Source organism: Humulus lupulus, chromosome 2, assembly GCF_963169125.1.
Source record: "Humulus lupulus chromosome 2, drHumLupu1.1, whole genome shotgun sequence".
In the NCBI taxonomy this organism is placed as follows: domain Eukaryota; kingdom Viridiplantae; phylum Streptophyta; class Magnoliopsida; order Rosales; family Cannabaceae; genus Humulus; species Humulus lupulus.
Genome location: NC_084794.1, coordinates 150,243,409 through 150,264,235, shown reverse-complemented (window position 1 = coordinate 150,264,235; position 20,827 = coordinate 150,243,409). Strand labels below are relative to the sequence as shown.

Sequence of the window (20,827 nt, the reverse complement as noted above, 5' to 3'; positions counted from 1 at the left end):
TCGTTCGATTTTATAGTAGGTTGGTTTAATTTGAGATATGCGATTTTATTGTAAAAGGATTCCGCCATTAAGAGAGGGGGGTTTGGTTTAGTCACTAATCTAAAATGGCCAATGGTATCTCCGTTATTTAGCATGAGAAATAAGGGTTATTCCTCTTTTGAATTAAAAAAACAAATTAAAATATCGACGTGGGCCTACAAGGTTTCTACTCATTTCTCTTTCTCTGTCTTGATCACTTTAAAAGGCCTCGAACTTACTCGGCTCTTCTTTCTTCCCCGCGATCTCTCATCATCGTCACCCCCACCACCAAAGTGGAGTCGATACCGACGAACGTCACCTTATTTGTTTCAGAGTAAAATAGAAAAAAAGATTTACAAGCGTTTCAGAGAGAGGAAGTCCGAGAATGGACGAGAATTCGGCTCTAATTGCAGCGATTCTGAAAGAAGATGAATTAGCAGCAGGAAGCGACATCAATGCCAACGGAAACGATGACGATAACTGGACAATAGTGTCGAGTCACAAGCGGACCAAGAAATCCTCCAATCCATTGTCCGATGCTTCTTCCCTCCGAAATCTCACCCACGGTCGCACCAACGGATTTTCCGCCGCCGGCGATGTTTTCCGGCCGATTGAGCTTCACGCCGAGGAGCGTCGCAAGCGCGCTCAAGAGGTTCAATTTTCTTCTGCTTCGGCCCCGGAGGATTCCGTTGCCGCCGGATCGAAGCGGCATTCGGACGATGATGACGAAGATAGCGATGCAGAGGCCTCCGCTCCGCTGAATGGCGGTGGCTCCGAGCCGAAGAAGGTGAAGGCGAAGAAACCAAAGAAGCTGAAGGTGACGGTGACTGAGGCCGCTTCAAAGATTGACGTGGATCATCTGGAGACTTTTCTTGCTGAGATTACTGTGAGTTCAATTCAACAACTATTCTATCTATCCGATCCGTTTGGTTTGAATATGCTTCCAATGTATTCAATTTTTTTTTTGGTTGACTAGGCTTCTTATGAATCACAACAAGATATTCAGCTTATGCGTTTTGCTGATTACTTTGGTCGAGCTTTTGCTTCCGTCGGTGCGGCTCAATTTCCATGGTTGAAGACATTCAAAGAGTCCAATGTTGCAAAATTGGCTGATGTAAGTTTGCTATATACCATTCTGCTCTTTTTAGTTTTTCATTGATTTTTTGGGGCAATCCGCTTTCAAATTTTGTCTGGAATAAAGCTACATGTATTTGCTTTTAGCAATTGACTGTTTTTTTTACTTTATGAACAGAAGCTGAATGCTTGTGGCTTTTATGTTAGAATTTCAGTAGTTTTACATTGAAGTCTCTTTCTCTCTCTTTTTATATATATATAGGTTAGTTTGGAGGGGATGAATCTAAAGAAAAGGTAATTCTGATTGCTGAAGCAATCTTCCGAGTATCTTTATCCTTAACACTATTGTTCTGCCTTCGTAATCTTAACTTACTATGTCATTTAGAACGAAGCTATCTTAAATCGTCACATTCATTGTGTCATTGAGTTGTTTGGGTCTTGTGAATAGAATTTTTTTCATGGTTTGCTGATATTTGGTTACTGTATTGTTTGCCAAAATAGATCCCTCTGATTCATATATCTGACAACGTGTATAAGGCGTCGATTGATTGGATCAGCCAGCGGTCTTCCGATGCACTTGGCTCCTTTATATTCTGGTTATTGGATAGCATTCTTGATGACCTCGCAGTTCACCAGGGAACAGCCAAGGGATCCAAAAGGGTAGCTCAGCAAGCTCCATCAAAGTCTCAGGTAATAAGTCATATCATTCTTCTTGTTAAACATATTCTGCTTAATTATCGTGTATCTGGTTTTGCCATTCCCAATGTTGTATGTGTCATTTGGAGATACACTATCTTGCTGAAAATTTTGATATGCTATTCTCGTTTGATATGCCATCTTAAATTGGCCGTCTGACTACCATTTCCATCACGTTTTGTTTCTCTATGCCTACCCTTATGTCATATTTTCTTAAATGTGTGTTTTCCTCCCTGAGATGCACAAACTTGAGTTAATTGATCTTGAACTTGGAATAGTTGTTCAACTTCTCTTGAAGCTTGATTGCTGGTGTAACCTTGTATGAAGACTTTGATATCATATATTTCCATTGCAGAACATTTATCTTTTCACAATTTTTCATAAGTTTAACAACAGGAATGTAGATCTCCTGTTGCAGTATCCAAACAATAGGGAACTTTGTCCCTTAGCCAAATAATGTTGATGTCTTTTAAATTTCTGAAGCTTTTTTTTTTTTTAAAGAATTATGTCTTTCTCTGTCAATGACAAATTTGTTGTGACCATGTGGCAGGTTGCCATGTTTGTGGTTTTGGCAATGGTGTTGCGGCGGAAACCTGATGTATTAATCAGCTTAGTACCTGTCTTGAAGGAGAGTCCCAACTATCAAGGACAAGATAAGCTTCCACTCAATGCATGGTTGGTTACTCAGGTAAATAGAGACTATATTTCACATTCAAATGTTATTATGCCCATCGATTCATATTTTGTTGTTTGGTTGTAAACAAAATTTGAACTTTGCCTCTAGGCTTCTTCTGGAGATTTAGCTGTTGGGTTATACATGTGGGCTCATTTTCTCTTGCCCATGTTGAGTAGCAAGTCAACCTCTAATCCACAGTCCAGAGATCTGATTTTGCAGGTGGCTGAAAGGTAAATTCTATTTCTTTATAAGCATGTGTAAATTTGTCCCTTTTTTCTTTCCATTTACATTTTTTCTTGTAACTAGGTATGCCTCTTTTGCTTCAATCTCACTGTTTCTTCCTTTGTTTTGTTGATATACAGAATTCTGTCCTCTCCCAAAGCTCGTACCATTCTAGTAAATGGTGCTGTTAGAAAGGGTGAGCGCCTAGTGCCTCCATCTGCACTAGATAGTTTGATAAGAGTCACTTTTACTGCTCCTTCTGCCCGGCTTAAGGTGTGTGTTGTATAGTTTGGTAGCATCCACAAAATTTATCATTATTATCTTACAGAAGTTTTACTGGAAATTTTGTCTTTTGTGGCATTTTTTATTTATTAGGCAACTGAGAGATTTGAAGCTATTTATCCTCTCTTAAAAGAGGTTGCCCTTGCTGGTTCCCCGGGAAGCAAAGCAATGAAACAAGTTGCTCAACAAATATTTAAGTTTGCAGTCAAGGCAGTCAAAGAAGGTAACTCAAACTTTGAAAGAGTGTTCGTCCTTTCCTATTCTCTCCCACCACGGAGTTCTTTTTAAAATTACAACAAAGAAGATTTCTATATTTTTTATTTTAATTCATTAACGTTTTTGCAGATGTCCCTGATCTGTCAAAAGAAGCATGTGACATTTTTATTTGGTGTTTGACGCAGAGCTCTGAATGTTACAAACAATGGGTAAGTTGTTTTAATACCTCTTTTTGAATGATGTTTTGCAAACTGCTCTACGTTAAAAAATTGTTTGCAAAGTGTTACTAGAGTATAGCACAAGTGGTTGGGTAGGTGTTTTGTGAGTAAGAGCTCCAGGCTGACCTAAATTAACAGCTAATTATTTTTTACAAGAGAAAAAAGAAATTGTTTGCAAAGTAGCCTGACACCAGCACAACAAGGTGTTAAGTGGCTACACTGATATTTTAAAAGTTATATTTTCATTCAATTAATTTTTGTTCTTCTATAGTAGTGACTTAAAAAATATTGTATTTAGATGTACAAAAAGAAAATCATGTATAATTAGGATTTAAGAATTATGTTACAATAATTAATACTAAATTATTAATTATTTGTTCATTTTTCTCTTTAAAAATAATATATATATTTTTCTTCAATCTTTCCCTCTTTCATTAAGTCAAAATTTAAAAATAAAAAAAGTCACCTTTTAATTTTTGAACAAATAAAGATATATATATATATAAACTCTATTTAGTATCATTTTTTTTAAATCTCATTCCTTTATCATTTAAAAATAATATATGTAGATCTATATTTATATAAAAAAATTAAAATAGAATTTTTAAAATTAATTTAAAAATAAAATTATTACCTTAAGTTCTATATTATTATATTTTTAACTATAAAGTATACTCTTTCCATAAAAAAAATTATTTTGAAGAAACTTATCATAATAATTTAGTACCTATTCTCCATATATATATATACATATTTATATATATCCTGACATTAACACATTTGATTTACATTGCTCTGTCGAAATATTGAAAATAGGACATGCTGTACCTTGAAAATCTTGAATCGAGTGTTGTAGTATTGAGAAAGCTGACTGGTGAATGGAAGGAGCACTCTAGTAAACATCTTACCCTTGTTCCTTTGAGGGAAACCTTAAAGAGCTTCAGGCAGAAGGTAAAGTACATCTCTCTCTCTCGGCTGACTTCTTCTTCTTTAATTTTTAATTAAATCAATTGAAAAAGAGATTGTATCATAAACTTTTAAAAGACAGTTTTGCTGAAGCTTTAATGGATGAATTTCATATGACCACTAAAAAAATGTTATGATATTTTAATTCCTCTTCATAGGATTGATGAAGGATAGATATTAGTCTTTTAATGCTAGCAATATCTATGATCAATATTTTCAGAACTCAACGTTGTCTTGACTAAATGTAATTGTGATATTATCATCACTTTTTCTTGGTTTTCATCAGAATCGAAACGAATTAACAAATGAAGGAGATGGTGCCCATCATGCTTTGTTGAAGGAGGCAGACAAGTACAGCAAATCACTTTTGGGACGACTGTCGCGTGGCCACGGATGCTTGAAAAGCATGGTGTTTGTGTCCATCACACTTGTAGCCGGTGCAGTTGTTATGTCCCCAAATATCCAATCTTGGGACCTAAAGAACCTTTCGGAAGTGCTTGGTTTCCCATGAAGTTTTGGCTTTACTCCTCGAGAGAGATACCAGCGGGTGTATGAGGACTCACACTGTTATGAGAGGGTCCAGCATAGGACAGTTAGGCTAGGAAGTCCATTAAAATATGGGTAGAGGATAAAGTTTCACAGTTATTTTACGAAATCCAATCGGGTTTTTAGTGAAATTAAAAATAGAAGAGGACAACTGAGGGGTTTGGTTTTACCGAACTTGTTTTTTTTAGCATATCAAGTCAGTTAAAGACTGACTTGTCTTCCTTGCATAGTTTACTAACTTATAATGGTTTTCTATTGTCATGGGGGCTTGGTTCTTTCTTTCTTGTTTGTTTGTTTGTTTCAAACAAAAAAAATAAAAAATTTAATAGCTCGCTAAGTCTGTAACATTGCTAAAATGGCAGGAAGATGGGAATGATAAGATGTGTGCTTAGTCCATTAGATCTTGCCAATGCCGAGGTAGTAACCCATTCCAACTTCGTTAATAAATATGTAAACGCATGCCATAATATGCATTTTATGCCAAAGTGCACATAAAGTTTCCGGTGGCTTTAAGATTCCAAAATACAATCCTTGTAGCTTTTCAATTTTAAATCAATTTTTTTTATTAACGTGCTTTTCAAATATTTTCTGTTTCACAATCATAGTAAATGGTACGAAAACAGTACATTAAAATTGCAGCTATTTTTTACCTGTTAAGCCACGATTACCACCACTAAAAAATACTGCTAATCTCAACTATTAGGGTGTGTTTGGATCCCCGATTCTACTAGAGAACACGAAGAAAAGTTGGGAGAAAATATATATTTTTGGGAAATTTTTTTGGAGAGAAACTTGATGGAAAAGGACTTGAGAAAATAAAAATTCCACTTATTCTATGTTGAGGAATCTAAATCCTAGGCTCATTTATCCCTCTCTTGTTTCTTACACTTTCACGGTACTATGTTCACGGCCAATATCATTATGAGATCTTCTAGCCAAAATCATTTCTACGAAGACCTTCATTGCCATCAATCGGTACCGCCTATATTGTTAAAGTTTTTTCTATTAGTGAGACCTCAAATATTTGAGCTCGTCTTTAATATTTATGAATCTAATTTGATCATATAAAATAAGATTTGTACGTTTTTTTTTTCTTAAAATTATTCTGTTCTTTTTTTTTTCTTTAGATTTTTTTTTAATAATAGATTGTAGATTTCTACAAATGTGTGTTTGAAAAGCCACTCGTAATTGAAATCAGATATAATTCAAAGTAATTGCTCAATTTGGCGTGTTTGTCCGACCATGTAATAACACAGTATCTACGTAATTAGAAGTAATTGATGAGTCCCAATTACACTATCCAATTCTCATAGCCCCATGAAAATTAGGTGTAATTATACTATGTAATTACTATCAATTTTAAATAATATTTATTACATAATATTATTTTTATGTGTAATTACTAACTGTTTTAGCAAACATGACAATAAGAATTTATAAGTAATTACCACTTGACAGCAAATACTCTTGTATTTCAAAATATAATGTAATTATAAAATATATAGTGTAATTACAAGACTTAGTAATTACCCTGTTGTTTCCAAACACGCCACAAATAGGAATTTTATTTTGATTGAAAGTATTCTCAATAAACACTAACGGTTATAAAATGCTTCACTGAGTATATGAATATTCCAAGAGTTTTATGGTTTATGTGTTTGCTTATATTCTGGGTTTTTTATTGCTACACTAGCTGCTCTTTGAATTTATAAGTTTTTTCTTTCCTCATTTTGTGTGCTTTAATGAAATATTTCGATTATAATGTTAACATTCTCATACATATTTTCTCGAGTATATAACCATGTTTAATAACAAGTTCGATCATTAAGAGATATTTAGGTTTAAGTTACTATTTAGTAATGCAGGTTTGTGAATCAAAACACATAATTTTATTCAATTGGATATAAAGCTTCTCTGCTATTTGTTACTTCTAGATCACACGAGAATTCTACCATACTTAAGACATAATTCAAAATGATTAAAACCTATATGTTATGATTAAGCTATGTGGAATAAAAAATTACACGAAGGATTGGTGCAATTATTGATTCTCTTTGAAGTGGAGGAGAGAGTTTCCTCATCCACTGCTCGATTTACCAAAATTAATCACTATTATAGAAGAACTATGTTGTCTTCAATTGATAGTGTAGTCGTCCTTTCTCCTCTTCTGTATTAAGTAAATTGTTGCGATTCCATTCCCATATTTTTCCTATTAATGAAAATCTAAATTGGGTTAATGTTAGTTTTATTTCCCTTGTAGGTATAGAAATATTATTTTTCTTTTTTCTGTATATCGAAATTTGCATGCCTCTTTTGTCTAATTATAGTTCCTTTTATAGTTTTTGGACATAGTGCACAATATGAGAAAAGCTTGGTTGTAGTAAATAATTTTCAATTTATAACATGTGGTTGATCCCATGATGATGTGCTACATGCTTTGTTTTTCTGTACGTTATCTTCAAGGTTGGAAGTTATCAAGATTTCAGAGCATTGTTAAGCCTTGTCTTTCTTAGAGCATAGTTTACATTTTGCAATCTCTTCTTATTGTTTTGTTTCCTTCTCAGTCATGTTATATTTTGATTTATGCTTAGAGCATTTGGGAAGCATAACAAAGCTAACATGGTTCTTTTCTCATTGAGTGGGCTAATCAGTTTTATAAGAGTTATTGCAGGTGCAACACTTTCGGCCTAATTTTATTTTGCACAAACCATCCATGAAACTGTTCTTGTGGAAAGCTCCACGTTCAAGCTCTCTCAGGATGAATGTAGATGCATGAATTAATACAGAGGAAAGAATGATTAAAATATGAGTTATTATTCTTGCCTTTGATGATTTTCCTTTAGCTTGCCTTGCAAAGAGATTGACTAGTTTATTCATTCTAAAAGAAGTGGAAGTTTTGGCCCTTTCTTTCTGCTTACATTGGGTTTTGGAACTTGGTTTTCCCATTTCCACAATTAATAGTGATGCTGAGGTTGTGATTAAGTCAGTTTTATCTCTTCATGAGGTTGTTTTCTAATGTGGTAGTATTCTTATGAACATTAGAATATTGTTATTTGTCATTCTAGGTGGTGTATGTTTGGATTTTGTGTTGCATACTTGTAACATCACTAATCGTGGATTAGACTTACATGGTTGGAAGAGATTGCTCCTTGTACTATGACGTGTAAAAGAAAAAAAAAATTGCAGCCTGTGCGTAAACATGCTTTCCGTATCAATGGCATAGACACTTGACTACTCTCAAACTCAAGAAGTCAAATCAACATTTTTCTATTGACTTATAAACAAGTGCTTGCTTGTTTGGTCAATGATACACTAGTCCGCTCGAAAGCCTAATATACCTTGTGAGTGTAACCCATTATTTTAGATCAATGACTTAACTTAAGAGTGTGCCTTGGGGTCAGTCAAACTTGAAACACATCATTAAATCCTATTTTTAAAAAAGTTTGCCTTGAGAATAACTCGGTCGGAAGCCTTCCTTAGCGGGACACAAGCAATGGTGCCGCGAGGCCCTATCCATGTTACCCTAGTGCCAACTAATAATGGAGATCATGAGACTTATTGTCATAACTCCCTCTCCTACTCACAATTTTAAAATATGTGTTTTCTCAAAACATCCTATGCTTTTTAATTAGTTTGTAAAAATAAAGTGATATATTTTTACTAATTGATATTCTAATAATTGCTAATCAAATTAAGCAAAATTAAAATTATAGAACTATGCCCTAATTAATTCAATTTTAATTTGCTATAATTACTAGGAATATCATTTATTATTTAATAAAACAATTTTATTAAATACTAGAAATTAAACTACTTTTAAAATCAATTTCCGCTCTTGAACTAGTTGAAACTAAATTTATTATTATATTGTCCATCACATAAAACATATAATCACAAAGGACAATCCTAAGACATGTTTATACTCATATGAGATGCATGCTAATTTTAAATACTCTATGGGTAATATGTATGACATGTAAAAAATGCATGATAAAGTATTAAACAATTTAATCACATTCAAACATTTAAATAAATAAATAAATGCGAGCCGGGTGTCTTTGGTATTTCTAAAAAAATTACAACACTTGCAAAATTATAAACAAAAATATAAGAAACTAAATAAAACCTAAAGAGATCTCTATCTTCAGCTTTGGGCCTTCACAAGTAGTCTTGATCCATTAAGTCATTTATCCATTTAATTTTGAATTAAAATAACTTTTAGTTATCTTAAACAAATTTTAAGAACAACTAACTTGGGCTTTAATGCCCAACAAGTTATTAGGCCCACTTTTGCATTTGGGCTTAAATAATTAATTCAAAACAATTTTTTTTTTAATTATGGGCTTAAATTAATTAGGACCATATTTTAAATAGATAACATTGTGCAAACCTTAGGGTTAAGAACCTTAGGGTCGACGGCACAAGGTGGCTCAGCATGGGGCAGGAGGCATGGCGAGAGGCCACGATAGTGATTGGTAGCGGCTCGACGGGGTGCGCAGGGGGCACGAGTCAGCAGCCGGGGCCATGGCTAGAAGGCGTGTAGGCTGCAGTAGGGAGCCAACAGGGTGCGCGCGGATTCAGGCGCAGGGGCGTGTGGCTGGGGAGCCATAGGCCACGGGGCTGTACGACATCGTGCGATAGCCTTGGGCTTGGGTTTCGGGGCACGAACCCGGGGCTCGGGCCTTACAGATTTTTTTCTTTCAATAATTTAATGTAGAAAATTAAATTACAAAAATTTCTATGCCCAAAAATGACTTACATTTTTCATCTAGAAATTGAAGAACAATTCCTAAACCCAAAATACCATATAATTAACGACCCTTAAGAATAAACTTTAAACATACATACATCCATCCATTCACACATATTACGATAACATAAAAATGCATATTATTCCCACACAGTAATTAATGTATGTAGAGATTAATGACCGCTCTGGTACCAATTGTTAGGAACAAGTTTCCTAATACGTAGCAGAATTGTGTGATGGGTTGGCCCAGTGTATAACAAAATTTTTGTAACATATTTAAACTACTTTTAAATATGTGGATCCATTAATATACATACATTAATCATAAACAAGAAAAGAATAAAGAACATATTTCTTGATGCCCATCAAGTGTCCTTGCTATCTTTTCGTAAAATAAATGATCTTCCTATCCAAGCTGCTCCCAGGTACTCACACCAAGATCTTCCACATCGTTCTCTACACCTTAAGAAGTGTGTGGGCACTTAGAAAATAAATGATGATATATTTCTGATTCAACTTGATATACTCAACACATGAGATCAAGATCATAAGCCTGGTATTGATTCTGTATCTTTTTAGGGAGAGATGGAAAATATCGTTCTTTTCTCAGAGCGAATAATAGATTATTGAGTATCTTTATTATTTTCTGATAAGTCTAACTTATATAGAAAATATTTAAATTTAAAAAATAAATATGTAACCAATTACAATTTATCTTTTAATTAATTAATTATCTTATTAATGAAAATATCAAAACTATCTTTTTGAATTTTTCATTAATTAAATAAATAAAAGTGAAAAATTCATTCCCTGATTTCTATAGCTGCACGCCACACACAGTCCAGGGACTGTGTGTGTCGTACAGTACCCTATAAAATAGAAGAATGTGATTTTTCAACAATTATTTAATTATTTATTTAAACTACCTTATCAAATAAATTCAACAACTTGATAATTAATTCAAATTTGAATCTATTATCTTTTTAACTAATTATCACATATAATAAATTATTTGAATAAATATTTATCTTTTTAAATTCAAATCCAATTTGAACTTGTTAGATTATTATCTCCCACTCAAATAAAGATATATATATATATATATATATAATTCTACTAACTAATTAAACCAATTTTAATTTCAAAATTTTAATATTCATTTTATTATAATTTTGAAAATTATAATAAATTAATTATTTGTATAATTTAAAAAATTATACAATAATTAATTATTAATTAATTTTGATAATTACAACTAATTTGTAATTAATTAATTAATCACTATTATCACATAATTACATATTTGGCCTGAAGAACAAAATTCTTCTTAAATATGTCTTTTTTACCATTTTACCCTTTATATCAACCCTTGGATTGAATAGTATTGATAGAGCCACTGTGGGGACCTATGGACCTATAATTCTAAGCTCCAATCAATTTGTGATTATTAATTAAACTCTTTAATTAAATAATCTTAATTTATTAATCTCATGATTACTCCACTATAATTATGAGACTGCACTCTTGTAATTATAGACATTTCATTTACTGAGTACTTTATAACAATAAAGCACTCATTGATATAATCATTACATACAAATTAACCCTTTAATAATGGTTCATAATTAACAGTGAATAAAATTACCGTTTTATCCTTTTAATTATATCTTGTTTCCTTAAGTACCATCGACTTTACTAGTGAAGGTCAATTCATAACCAAATTATGAATTTGAGCTCAATAATATTTCAGTCCCAAAAGTCAACCCTTAAGAGAACCATTATTCAATCTCTTACGAGAAGGTAAAGATTCCTTATCTGTATACTATGTCCCCAGCCATTTACATTAATGAGTTCCAAAAACAAAAGTTTCTAGCCTAATCATTCTGACAAACCCTAACGAGTGAATCAAAGAACTCAAATAACATAAACATGAGTTCATAGCAACTTCAGTATTAAGATCTATTTGTATATGTTCATCAATTGATATATTTAATTAATACTTCGAAACGGTATTTATCTAAGTATTAATAAACATATCTGGTCTAGTTCTATATATTCTCTAATATGTAAAGCACATCCACTAAAGTGTCCTACTATACTAGTAATCCAGATCTAGATCACATGTATTCATAATACTAGTGGACCATACTTGTAGTAATTAATCTAAAGATTCCATAACTTTATTTTAATGTGAACTATTCAAGTTCATTTATCTCAATCACAATCCTCCCGTACCAATACGTGGTTGAGATCACATATATGAACTAAGGAATTTTTCTGATATTTACTTAATATTATCACAGAATAATATAGTCCATAAAATATATGCATACCAAATTCAATTTATTTATTTATTTCTTAAAAATAATGTCTATTACATATGCTTTCATGGAACAATTCCTAACATATATGTGATCAAATGAAATATAAATGCCTTATCTGCCTATTTAATAGGAAGCATAAGATATACTGATAGGGCCTGACCCTTGACTGCTATTTGTACATGAAAATGCATGCATATTAGCATTGATGTTGTATGTTAGTATTATTGGAATGCATGATAGCATTGTCATTGCATATTTTTTTGCTTGATTGTTGGCATTGGACCGTGGGGTGATTTCAAAAACAATAAACCTATTATCATTGTTTGATCTGCCAAGTAGTCGGCGCTGAGATCAAGGATAGAGATGATAATCAGGGTCAAAACCCTCTGTTAGTCCCTGAGAACTGGCAACAGATGCTTGCTAATATGCAAGCTAGGCTTCAGAGTCAAGAGGAAGAGATTCACTTTCTGAGACAGCAGGTTCCGTTAGGGAATGCTGCACCATATGTAATGCCCTACTAATCAAGGACCGTTACACTGTGTATTTTAAATAGTGCTATAATCGCTAAATGAGTCATTTGGCCATAATCGTGTAACTAAACAGATTAATGGTTTAGGGTTAAAATTTTTTTGCTCACAAGGTATAATCGCTTCACTAAAACATTTACTTCCATACATAGGATCCCAAAATAACATTTAAAAAGGTTAATTGCAATTAAAAAGTTACAACTAGCCGACCTAAGTGGAAAAATAGGGTTCGACCATAGTTCCTCTGAGAAACCCCAGCCGTGGTGGTCGAGCAGCCACATATGTACACATTGTCACTGAAGCTCTCCAACTCAAGGATGGTCCAGCTTCCTTTTCCCCTCACTTGCACCATATAGCACCCGTGAGCCAAGGCTCAAAAAGAAAACTTAAACATGCTCATAAGCAGTTAATAACATGTTACCAAATCATAATAAGCATGCCTAGAAGTAATAATCCTACTCACGCATGCATACCATTCATATAAATGAATAAAGTGTCATATGGGACCAGCTGTCCTAATTAAATGAATAATGAATCATATCGGGTCCAATGCCCAAAATACATGATTAATGAACATACTGGGGCTCAGCGCCCTAATACATGATTAATAAATCATACTGGAGCTCAACGCCCTAGGATATGGGACTAATGAGTCACCCCGGGGCCCTTTGTCGCATCCTCTGTATAACCAACCTTGGAGCTGGCCCATCGTACTTGGCGCTATAATTTTCCACGACCAATAGATTGGTCAAGCTTATGTCACGCTCCTGATTAAGCATAACCATATCGACCAGCGCTCATCGCGCTATTGCTGCCCTTAACTTATAAGTTAATGCTTTCCACCAGCACTCAACGTGCTAATACTGTTCTTTAATAATAAGTCAAGCCTGAGGCCCAGCCCTAGGATATGAGACTAATAAATCACCCGGGTCCCATTGCCCTATCCTCTATATATAACCAGCCTTTGAGCTGGCCTAGCGTACTTGGCTCTGAGTTTTCCACGATCATTGCATCGGACAAGCGTATGATGCACTCCTGGTTAGGCAAACCATTTTGACCAGTGCTCAGCATGCAATTGCCTCCCTTGACTCATAAGTTAATGCTTTTCGACCAGTGCTCAACGCTATTACCATCCTTGACTCATAAGTCAATGCATTTCCCAATCAGATAATGCAGACAAGCATATATCATATGTAAAATATCCAAATACAAATCATTCAACATGCTTAATCAACAGTCACAGGCATAATCATAATCATGCACATTCTCATGGCTCCGAGCCTTATTCATATCCCTGCTTAACAATCTGGGGATGTCTCCAAGCAGCCACTTGCACATTGTCCTATACTATTTGCGATCTGGCTTCTTGAGAGGGTCCATCACCTGTGTAGCCTCCTCTTCTGGTGCAGCTACATCAGTGCGAGGTCTTTTCCTCGTGGGATCAGTGTAGTCCTCAAACCAATCTGGCTTGTGTCTTTGGCGACTAGTCCTCTAAAACCGAACCCCAGCAACATCCTCAGGGTTGACAATAACGACTCTCGGAGTCCCAGCATCAGGTGTCACAATGATGGTAGGAGGCGTAGTTGGATCATCAACATAGCCCAGAGGAATATCCAATGACTCTGAGTCTGAATCTTCATTGGAGCCCCTCGGTTTCTCCTTATAAATGTCAGGATCTGACTGACTACGTCCAAGATCACTGACTGGTTCTTCAGGAGGGTCTTCTGTCGACCCTTGACACTGTCCAACCGCTCAATTAAGTCAGCGAGCTCAGGGGCTGAGGCTGGTGTTGGGGCTGAGCCTGAGGCTAGGGCTGATGTTGGGGGAAAGGTTGAGGCTGAGGCTGGGGCAACAGGAGGGGTGGGGCCTGCAACCTCCTCCCATGGGGCAGCATCATCAAATATCTTGGCTGCCTCGACTGCCTGAGAAACTATCTCCACGATTTTCTCAAAAGTCGCATCCTCCTCCTCATCATCCTCTAAGGGATCCTGGCCAAGCCTAGGATAAAGGGGAAGATCTCCCTCTGTCAAAGACAAATAATAGTCTTTTTCTGCTGGTCGAGGCTTTAACATTGGAAGGGAAATCAACTGCAAACAACATAAAATATTTGGTTAACTCAAATAATGATAAAAGATAAGCATATAGATAAAAAAATGGTTTCATGTCAATCAAATATAACTTACATTCTTCTTCGATAACATTGGTGAGATGACGGACTTGGTGAAATCCTTGTTCCTCCGATGCGACCAACTAAGCATCCTCAGGACCATGTTTCCTGAGCTCACAACAAACTCCGTCACAAGCTGCTAGATAGCCTCATATGCCCAGTACTGTAAGGCCGGGGCATAACCATACATACTGTACTTGGACTCTTGCTGCACCTTGGCACCATAGTTGGCTTTTTGCTTCACCATGTCCTTCCTACAAGACTGTAATAGCCTCCTATAAGAGTACTTCCCCCATGGATAGCTGAAGAAGTACTCTACGTCCTCAACAATTTTCAGAATATCTCGCCATATGTGCAACTTTCCATCTATGGCATTCATAAATCCCTCAACCAATAAACATAGACAAAGCTTGTACACATCTTCTACAACAGTACAAGTCTTGAAAGCATGGTCCATGTAACGACCCAAAATAGCTAATAAGGCTTAAGGGCCTTGATTAGTGTGCCAGGAGGGCATGTTGGGATTTATGTGTGATTTTATGAGTTAAATGCATGGTTATGATTTAAAGCATGTTATATGACTGTTTGTTTATCTGAGATGCATGACTATGTATATTAGTATGCATGTAGGCCCGGATCGTGTTAGAAGAGCATAACTATAATTTTGGCCATGTTGGGCATAACTGCATTGATATGTGATGATTGTTGAGACCACATTGTGATGTGGATGTATCTGTGATTTGTGACTCGAGGCGATCCCAGTGAGCAGGCTAGCGGTAAGTGATGGCGGGAATTTGTACCCGGCTCGGGGCGAGCCTGGGGTATAAATAGGTTCTGTTGAGTTTATTGGCGTTTATTTTGATATCGAGGAATATTGTTTTGGTGGTTTATCAGGTGTTGGAAAGCAACGGGAAAATATTAGAGACACTTGAGGATTAGCGGGAATTGGGTGAATGACTAAAATGGCCCTACTTGGACAAAAGGATTTAGAGTTAATAGGAAGGGCATTTTGGTCAATTAGCTTTTAGAAGATTGATTTATGAGGCTTTATGCACTTAGTGGGATTTATAGAGAAAGAGTGTTGGCTATGGAGAGAAAGAAAGAAAAGAAAGAAAGAAAAGAGAGAAAACAGAGGGGTTTTTCTCAAGGTTCGGTTTGTGCATTCTTGCACCATTTCTCTCCATTTTTCTTGGGGAAAAGCTCAGTGGAGAGCTAGGATAGGCTGAGCATCAAGAATCTTAAGGTTATACTTGAAGATTTGGCAAGGATTAGCATGAACACATCAACTTTTGAGGTAAGTTTTTAGAGATTTCAGTTTAAGGGTTTTGATGGTTTGAGCTGTGTTTTGAGCTGAGTTGATGGGAATTTTAGGGAATTTCTGGGCAAGCTTTGAGGATGAACAAGCTAAGGAGGTCTAGGGTTGAATCAAGGTCGAAATTTGCATCAATGGTAAGAATTCTAAGCCTTTAACTTTGTTGTTGACTGAATTTCTGGGTTTAGGGTTGTTCATGGTGAATTTTGAGATTTGGGATGTTTGTGCTTGGGTTTTGAGTTCTTGGGATGCTTGGGATGAGTGTGAGGTGTTTATAAGCTTGATTTTGGGTTTGGAAAAGGTTTGGCCAAGTTTGGGGTTGAATTGGTTGAAGGAAATCGCAAGAGGCGATTTTTGGGTTCTGCTGGGCTGCAACTAGCGCTACAGCGCTAGTCAGTGGGCGCTGTAGCGCTAGCCCCTGTTCTGGGGGGTGTGTTCTGCTTGTAGCGCTACAGCGCCCTCTTTAGAGCGCTGTAGCACTGCACTGTTCACAGAAGTGGATTTTTGGGTTTTTGATGAGGGATTTTGACCTAGGGTTCGGGGCTCGATTCTGCCACTTTGTTTTGGGGATTTAGGACTTCCCGGGGGCTCGGGATTGGTCCCGAGGCTAGGTATTCGGACTTGGGGTTCGGTGTTGACTTTGACCTATGTTTGTACCTAGGTGTGCGCTAAGGCTCGAGTGGGATCGTGCTCAAGGAGTCGGGTGATCTAAGCTATTGAATGGAAAGGTAAGAAAACTATAACACCTGTAGGATGGGGCATGGGCCCATAGTGTGATTGCGGGGCACGACCCTATGTTGCATGTTGCATAATGAGATGATTGCAGGGCACGACCCTATATTGCATTACATGTTAGGGTGCAGATTTAAATGAATTGATATTTGTTTGAATGTTATTTTGAGATATACTATATGTGTGATTATAGTGAGATGAACGGCTATGGCCGAGGGCGGAAAGGCCGAGAACGGCAGCGGGGCCGGAAGTAACACTTAGCACATGGGATGCTTATAGTCAGGGTAGGACCCAGAGGATACATGTGAGATCCTTACGGTGAGGACCGAGACCCCAGGCTGTGGTAAGGGTTCTAGGGCGGCATGGCCGTGTTTGCTTAGTCTAATGGTTGACTTGTTTATCTGTGGATTATCTGATATGATAAACTGTATAAATGGCGTATGTTATGTTCTGCATGAATTTTCTTGCTGGGCTTCGGCTCACGGGTGCTCTGTGTTGCAGGTAAGGGCAAAGTCTGAGTCAACCAACCATGAGTATGGAGAGCGTGAAGCGACGCGTACATGTTTGGCCTGCCCGACTGCTTTGGTTGGGGGTTTTTACGAGAAATGGCTGTAATAATCTATGATTTTTATAACTAATCAACTGTAAGCTTATTTCAAGATGTAAATAGTTTTCAAACCTTATTTTGGGATCCCAAATGTTTAATACTAGAAGTTTTAATGAAACGACGCATTTTCAAAGATTACAGCCCTAACTTTTTATTAGTCACACTTTCGTTTTAAAAAATCCTCGGTTAGCGAGTTCATTGCACACTGTTTTTGTCTTAAAACTCACTTGGTAACGGCTCTAAGGTAGTAGGGCGTTACAGTCCAACTATGAGAGCTTTTCTTTCTCAGCATCCTTGAAATACTCCTTTATCAACCGGTCACTGAGATTACGCTCTTCCAACTCTTTTAATGACAGGAAGGTATTAGGATTCAACCCCGTCACCAGGGAAAACTCTCCCATGTCGAATCTACAAGACTTCGACCCCAAGAAGAAATGCATCTCATCTTCGTTGTTGCTGGTGATTTTCCTCAACAGCAGTTGATGCACCAAGACTCTGGAGAAATTAAACTCCGAAGCCAAAAATAACTGCTTGAAAGGGGATTCCTTAGCCCTTTCAAGCAGCCCGAGCTCCACAAACCTAGTCTTAATGCGATTTAAAGTGCTACTACCCCGATATGTCACTCGACCAGGAAAGTGATCACTGAACGAAACAAGCAACTTAGGCATCTGCAACAACACATGGAAAAAAATTGGTAAGAAAATAGAATGTTAAACAGAATCAGGAAAAAATTCAAAAAAATTTCATCAAAAAAATGAAATAAGTTGTCATCGAGCTCTATCGAGTTGCAACACACCCTATCGAGAAACTATCGAGCAATATCAACAACCTAAATCTATAGAGACTATCGAGCCAGTGTCGAGCCTATCGAGCTAAGCAAAATCTATCTACATAAATAACCATCGAGCCTAATATCGAACCTATCGAGCCCTTTTAATCTAATACCACAGATCCATCGAGCCTACTGTCGAACCATTATCGAACCTATCGATCCCTTTTAATCTAATACCACAGATCCATCGAGCTCTTATCGATCCACCATCGAACCATTCAAACTAGAACCATAATCGAGCCTATTGAGCTAGTTTCATATATTACCATAGATAACATCGAGCTTCTATCGAACCTTCATCGAACCTATCGAGCTACTGGTTCAAACCCAGAAAAAGCCACAGAAAAACCCAAACCTAAGCACTACCATACCCATTCCACACCACTAGATTCAAAGGGATCAAAACAATAACAATAATCACGAGGGTTCAAGAATATACCTTAATGAGAATATGGGTTCGATTGATGGGTTCGACGACGTGGGTTTCGAGCTTTGTTGTCGCCATTGGCTTGACAGGTTCGACGACAGTTCTGGGTGGCCGACTTCGGAGAAGAGAAAGAGAGAGGGTGAGATCGACGGGTTCCCTTTGCTTTCTGGGGTTTCCTTCGGTTTGGGTTTGGGTTTCGGGGATGAGAGTCTGAAGTAGAAAGAGAGAGTGTGAGAGAGTTTGTGTGGGAAAAAAATTGAGTGGAAAAAAATGAGAGGGGTATTTTCGGTACTTGGTGAAAGTTTAGCACCAATTTGAAAAATTAATTAGTGATGGTATTATTTAGTAATTATACACACTATTATGCATAAATAGTGAAATTTCCCATATATATTTAGTGTCTAGTTTTAGTTAACTACTCTTAAAAATTGGTAGCCTTAAATTTAAATACAACTAAGAATTATATATTTATTATTAATAACAGTTTCAAATTATCAGTCTTAATTTGTACTTTTTCTGTGTAGGGCTTTCTTGCAGACATTTTAGGCTCAATTCTCTCCTAGTGTAAAATGATTCATGTTATAAAATATGATTTAATGTAAACTTTTTCCCCCAAAATAGTAAACTCCCGCTATGATTCCCCCCCCCCCCCCCCCCCCCCCCCAAAACCAACCCACCCAATCACCGTTACTTCTAGAACTACCACAAGTCTTTCGTTCAATCACACACTAAAATGAATCTTATACTGTCGAAATCCTGCCGGTTGATAAATGCATATAAATATGTATTCATAATTTTATAATGCGTAGATATATCATTTTAATTAACATTAAATTAACTGCCGACAACGACTTGGACACAATAATGTGTAAAGACTTTTAAGCACAAAGAAAGCTACATATTTCCTCCATGTTAGCTCACATGCTAAAACCTTCCGTATCGGATCAAGACAAGCTATTGATAATGATAATTTTTTATACTAGTCCGAATCTACGAAAAACAGCGCGCAATACTTCTCTACACACCGAATAAAAGAACTATATATACTTGTGTGCACTTTAATTAATGCCTTTTGTGTTTGGATCCAAATACAAATAATCTAGCTCCAAATTGATCATTTGGTTGCTAAGGGTTTTAAAATGATCATCCCAATGTATGTATGTTTGTATGCATACAAATCTGAATCTCCTTGTGCAATCCACGAATTTAAATTAGTATACGGCTTGATACATCACGTTAGATGAAGCAAACCATAAGTGAAACATACAATATATGATAATTAATGGTGAAGAAATTACGTATAGAGTAGGGTGTTGTACAGATTTGCAAACAATTTTTGTTAATTCTGTCACGTAAAGAGTGAATGTGGGATATATTTATGATGAGTTACATATTATTATTTTCTATTAAGTAATACCAATTTGCCGCAATATGATATTGTCGAAGCAATTATATATTAAAATATAATCAAGTTGTGTACATATATATATAGGAAGAATCTGCGTATTGGTAGCAAGTGATCATCTATCTACATATATATATATATATTTTTTTGTAAAGAATGTAGCAGTTATAATTAAAAAGGAACATGTTGGAGTACCAAATTAACAACTAAAACACAACAAGCTAATAAGCAAGAGCACAATCAAATGCAAGATTAGAAAATTAAGAATTTAACAATGCAGAAAATAGTAAATAACACCAATGATTATACTGGTTCAAGACCAATAGATCGATGTGATCTATGGCTCTAATCCAGTTCTGGAACACCACCAACTTTCTCTTTATTGATAAGAACAATTTTTTGGTACAATACAGTCAAGTAGATTCAACTCTCTTGGATCTTCTCAAAGTGCTTGTCTTCCTCTCAAGAACACTCAAACCCGAGCTTGCATATTTATCAACATATGCAGCTCATTACAAAACCCAAGAACCCCAATCTCACTCTTTACTCTGTACCAAACTCTCTCTCTTTCTTGCTCTTTTTCTGTGTATAAAATGAGGAGAATGAATCAGTATATATAGGCAGCTGAATACGAGTGGCCTTTAAAGATTTTCAGCTGAGATGGATCAGTTAGTTAAAAAACAGGAAACTAACTGACATAACTGACTTTCTGTTACTAATCATTTATAGGAACTATACCACAAATTCCACCTAGTTCCTTTAAATCATAAGCTGTAGAGTTGATGGATAATGACAGCCATCATAGGTGGTGTCCCAGGAATCTCAGATAT

General features: G+C 36.0%; 1 protein-coding gene across 1 annotated transcript; it reads left to right on the top strand.

Annotated features, from left to right (window-relative positions):
* Positions 1-233: 233 nt before the first annotated feature.
* LOC133818622 (uncharacterized) lies at positions 234-5,310 on the top strand. Its single transcript, XM_062251616.1, has 10 exons — positions 234-904; positions 995-1,132; positions 1,594-1,782; positions 2,339-2,476; positions 2,573-2,694; positions 2,827-2,959; positions 3,062-3,191; positions 3,314-3,393; positions 4,219-4,353; positions 4,655-5,310. Exons 1-10 carry the CDS (start codon positions 404-406, stop codon positions 4,877-4,879), a joined length of 1,791 nt encoding a protein of 596 aa, XP_062107600.1. The 5' UTR covers positions 234-403; the 3' UTR covers positions 4,880-5,310.
* Positions 5,311-20,827: the final 15,517 nt, after the last annotated feature.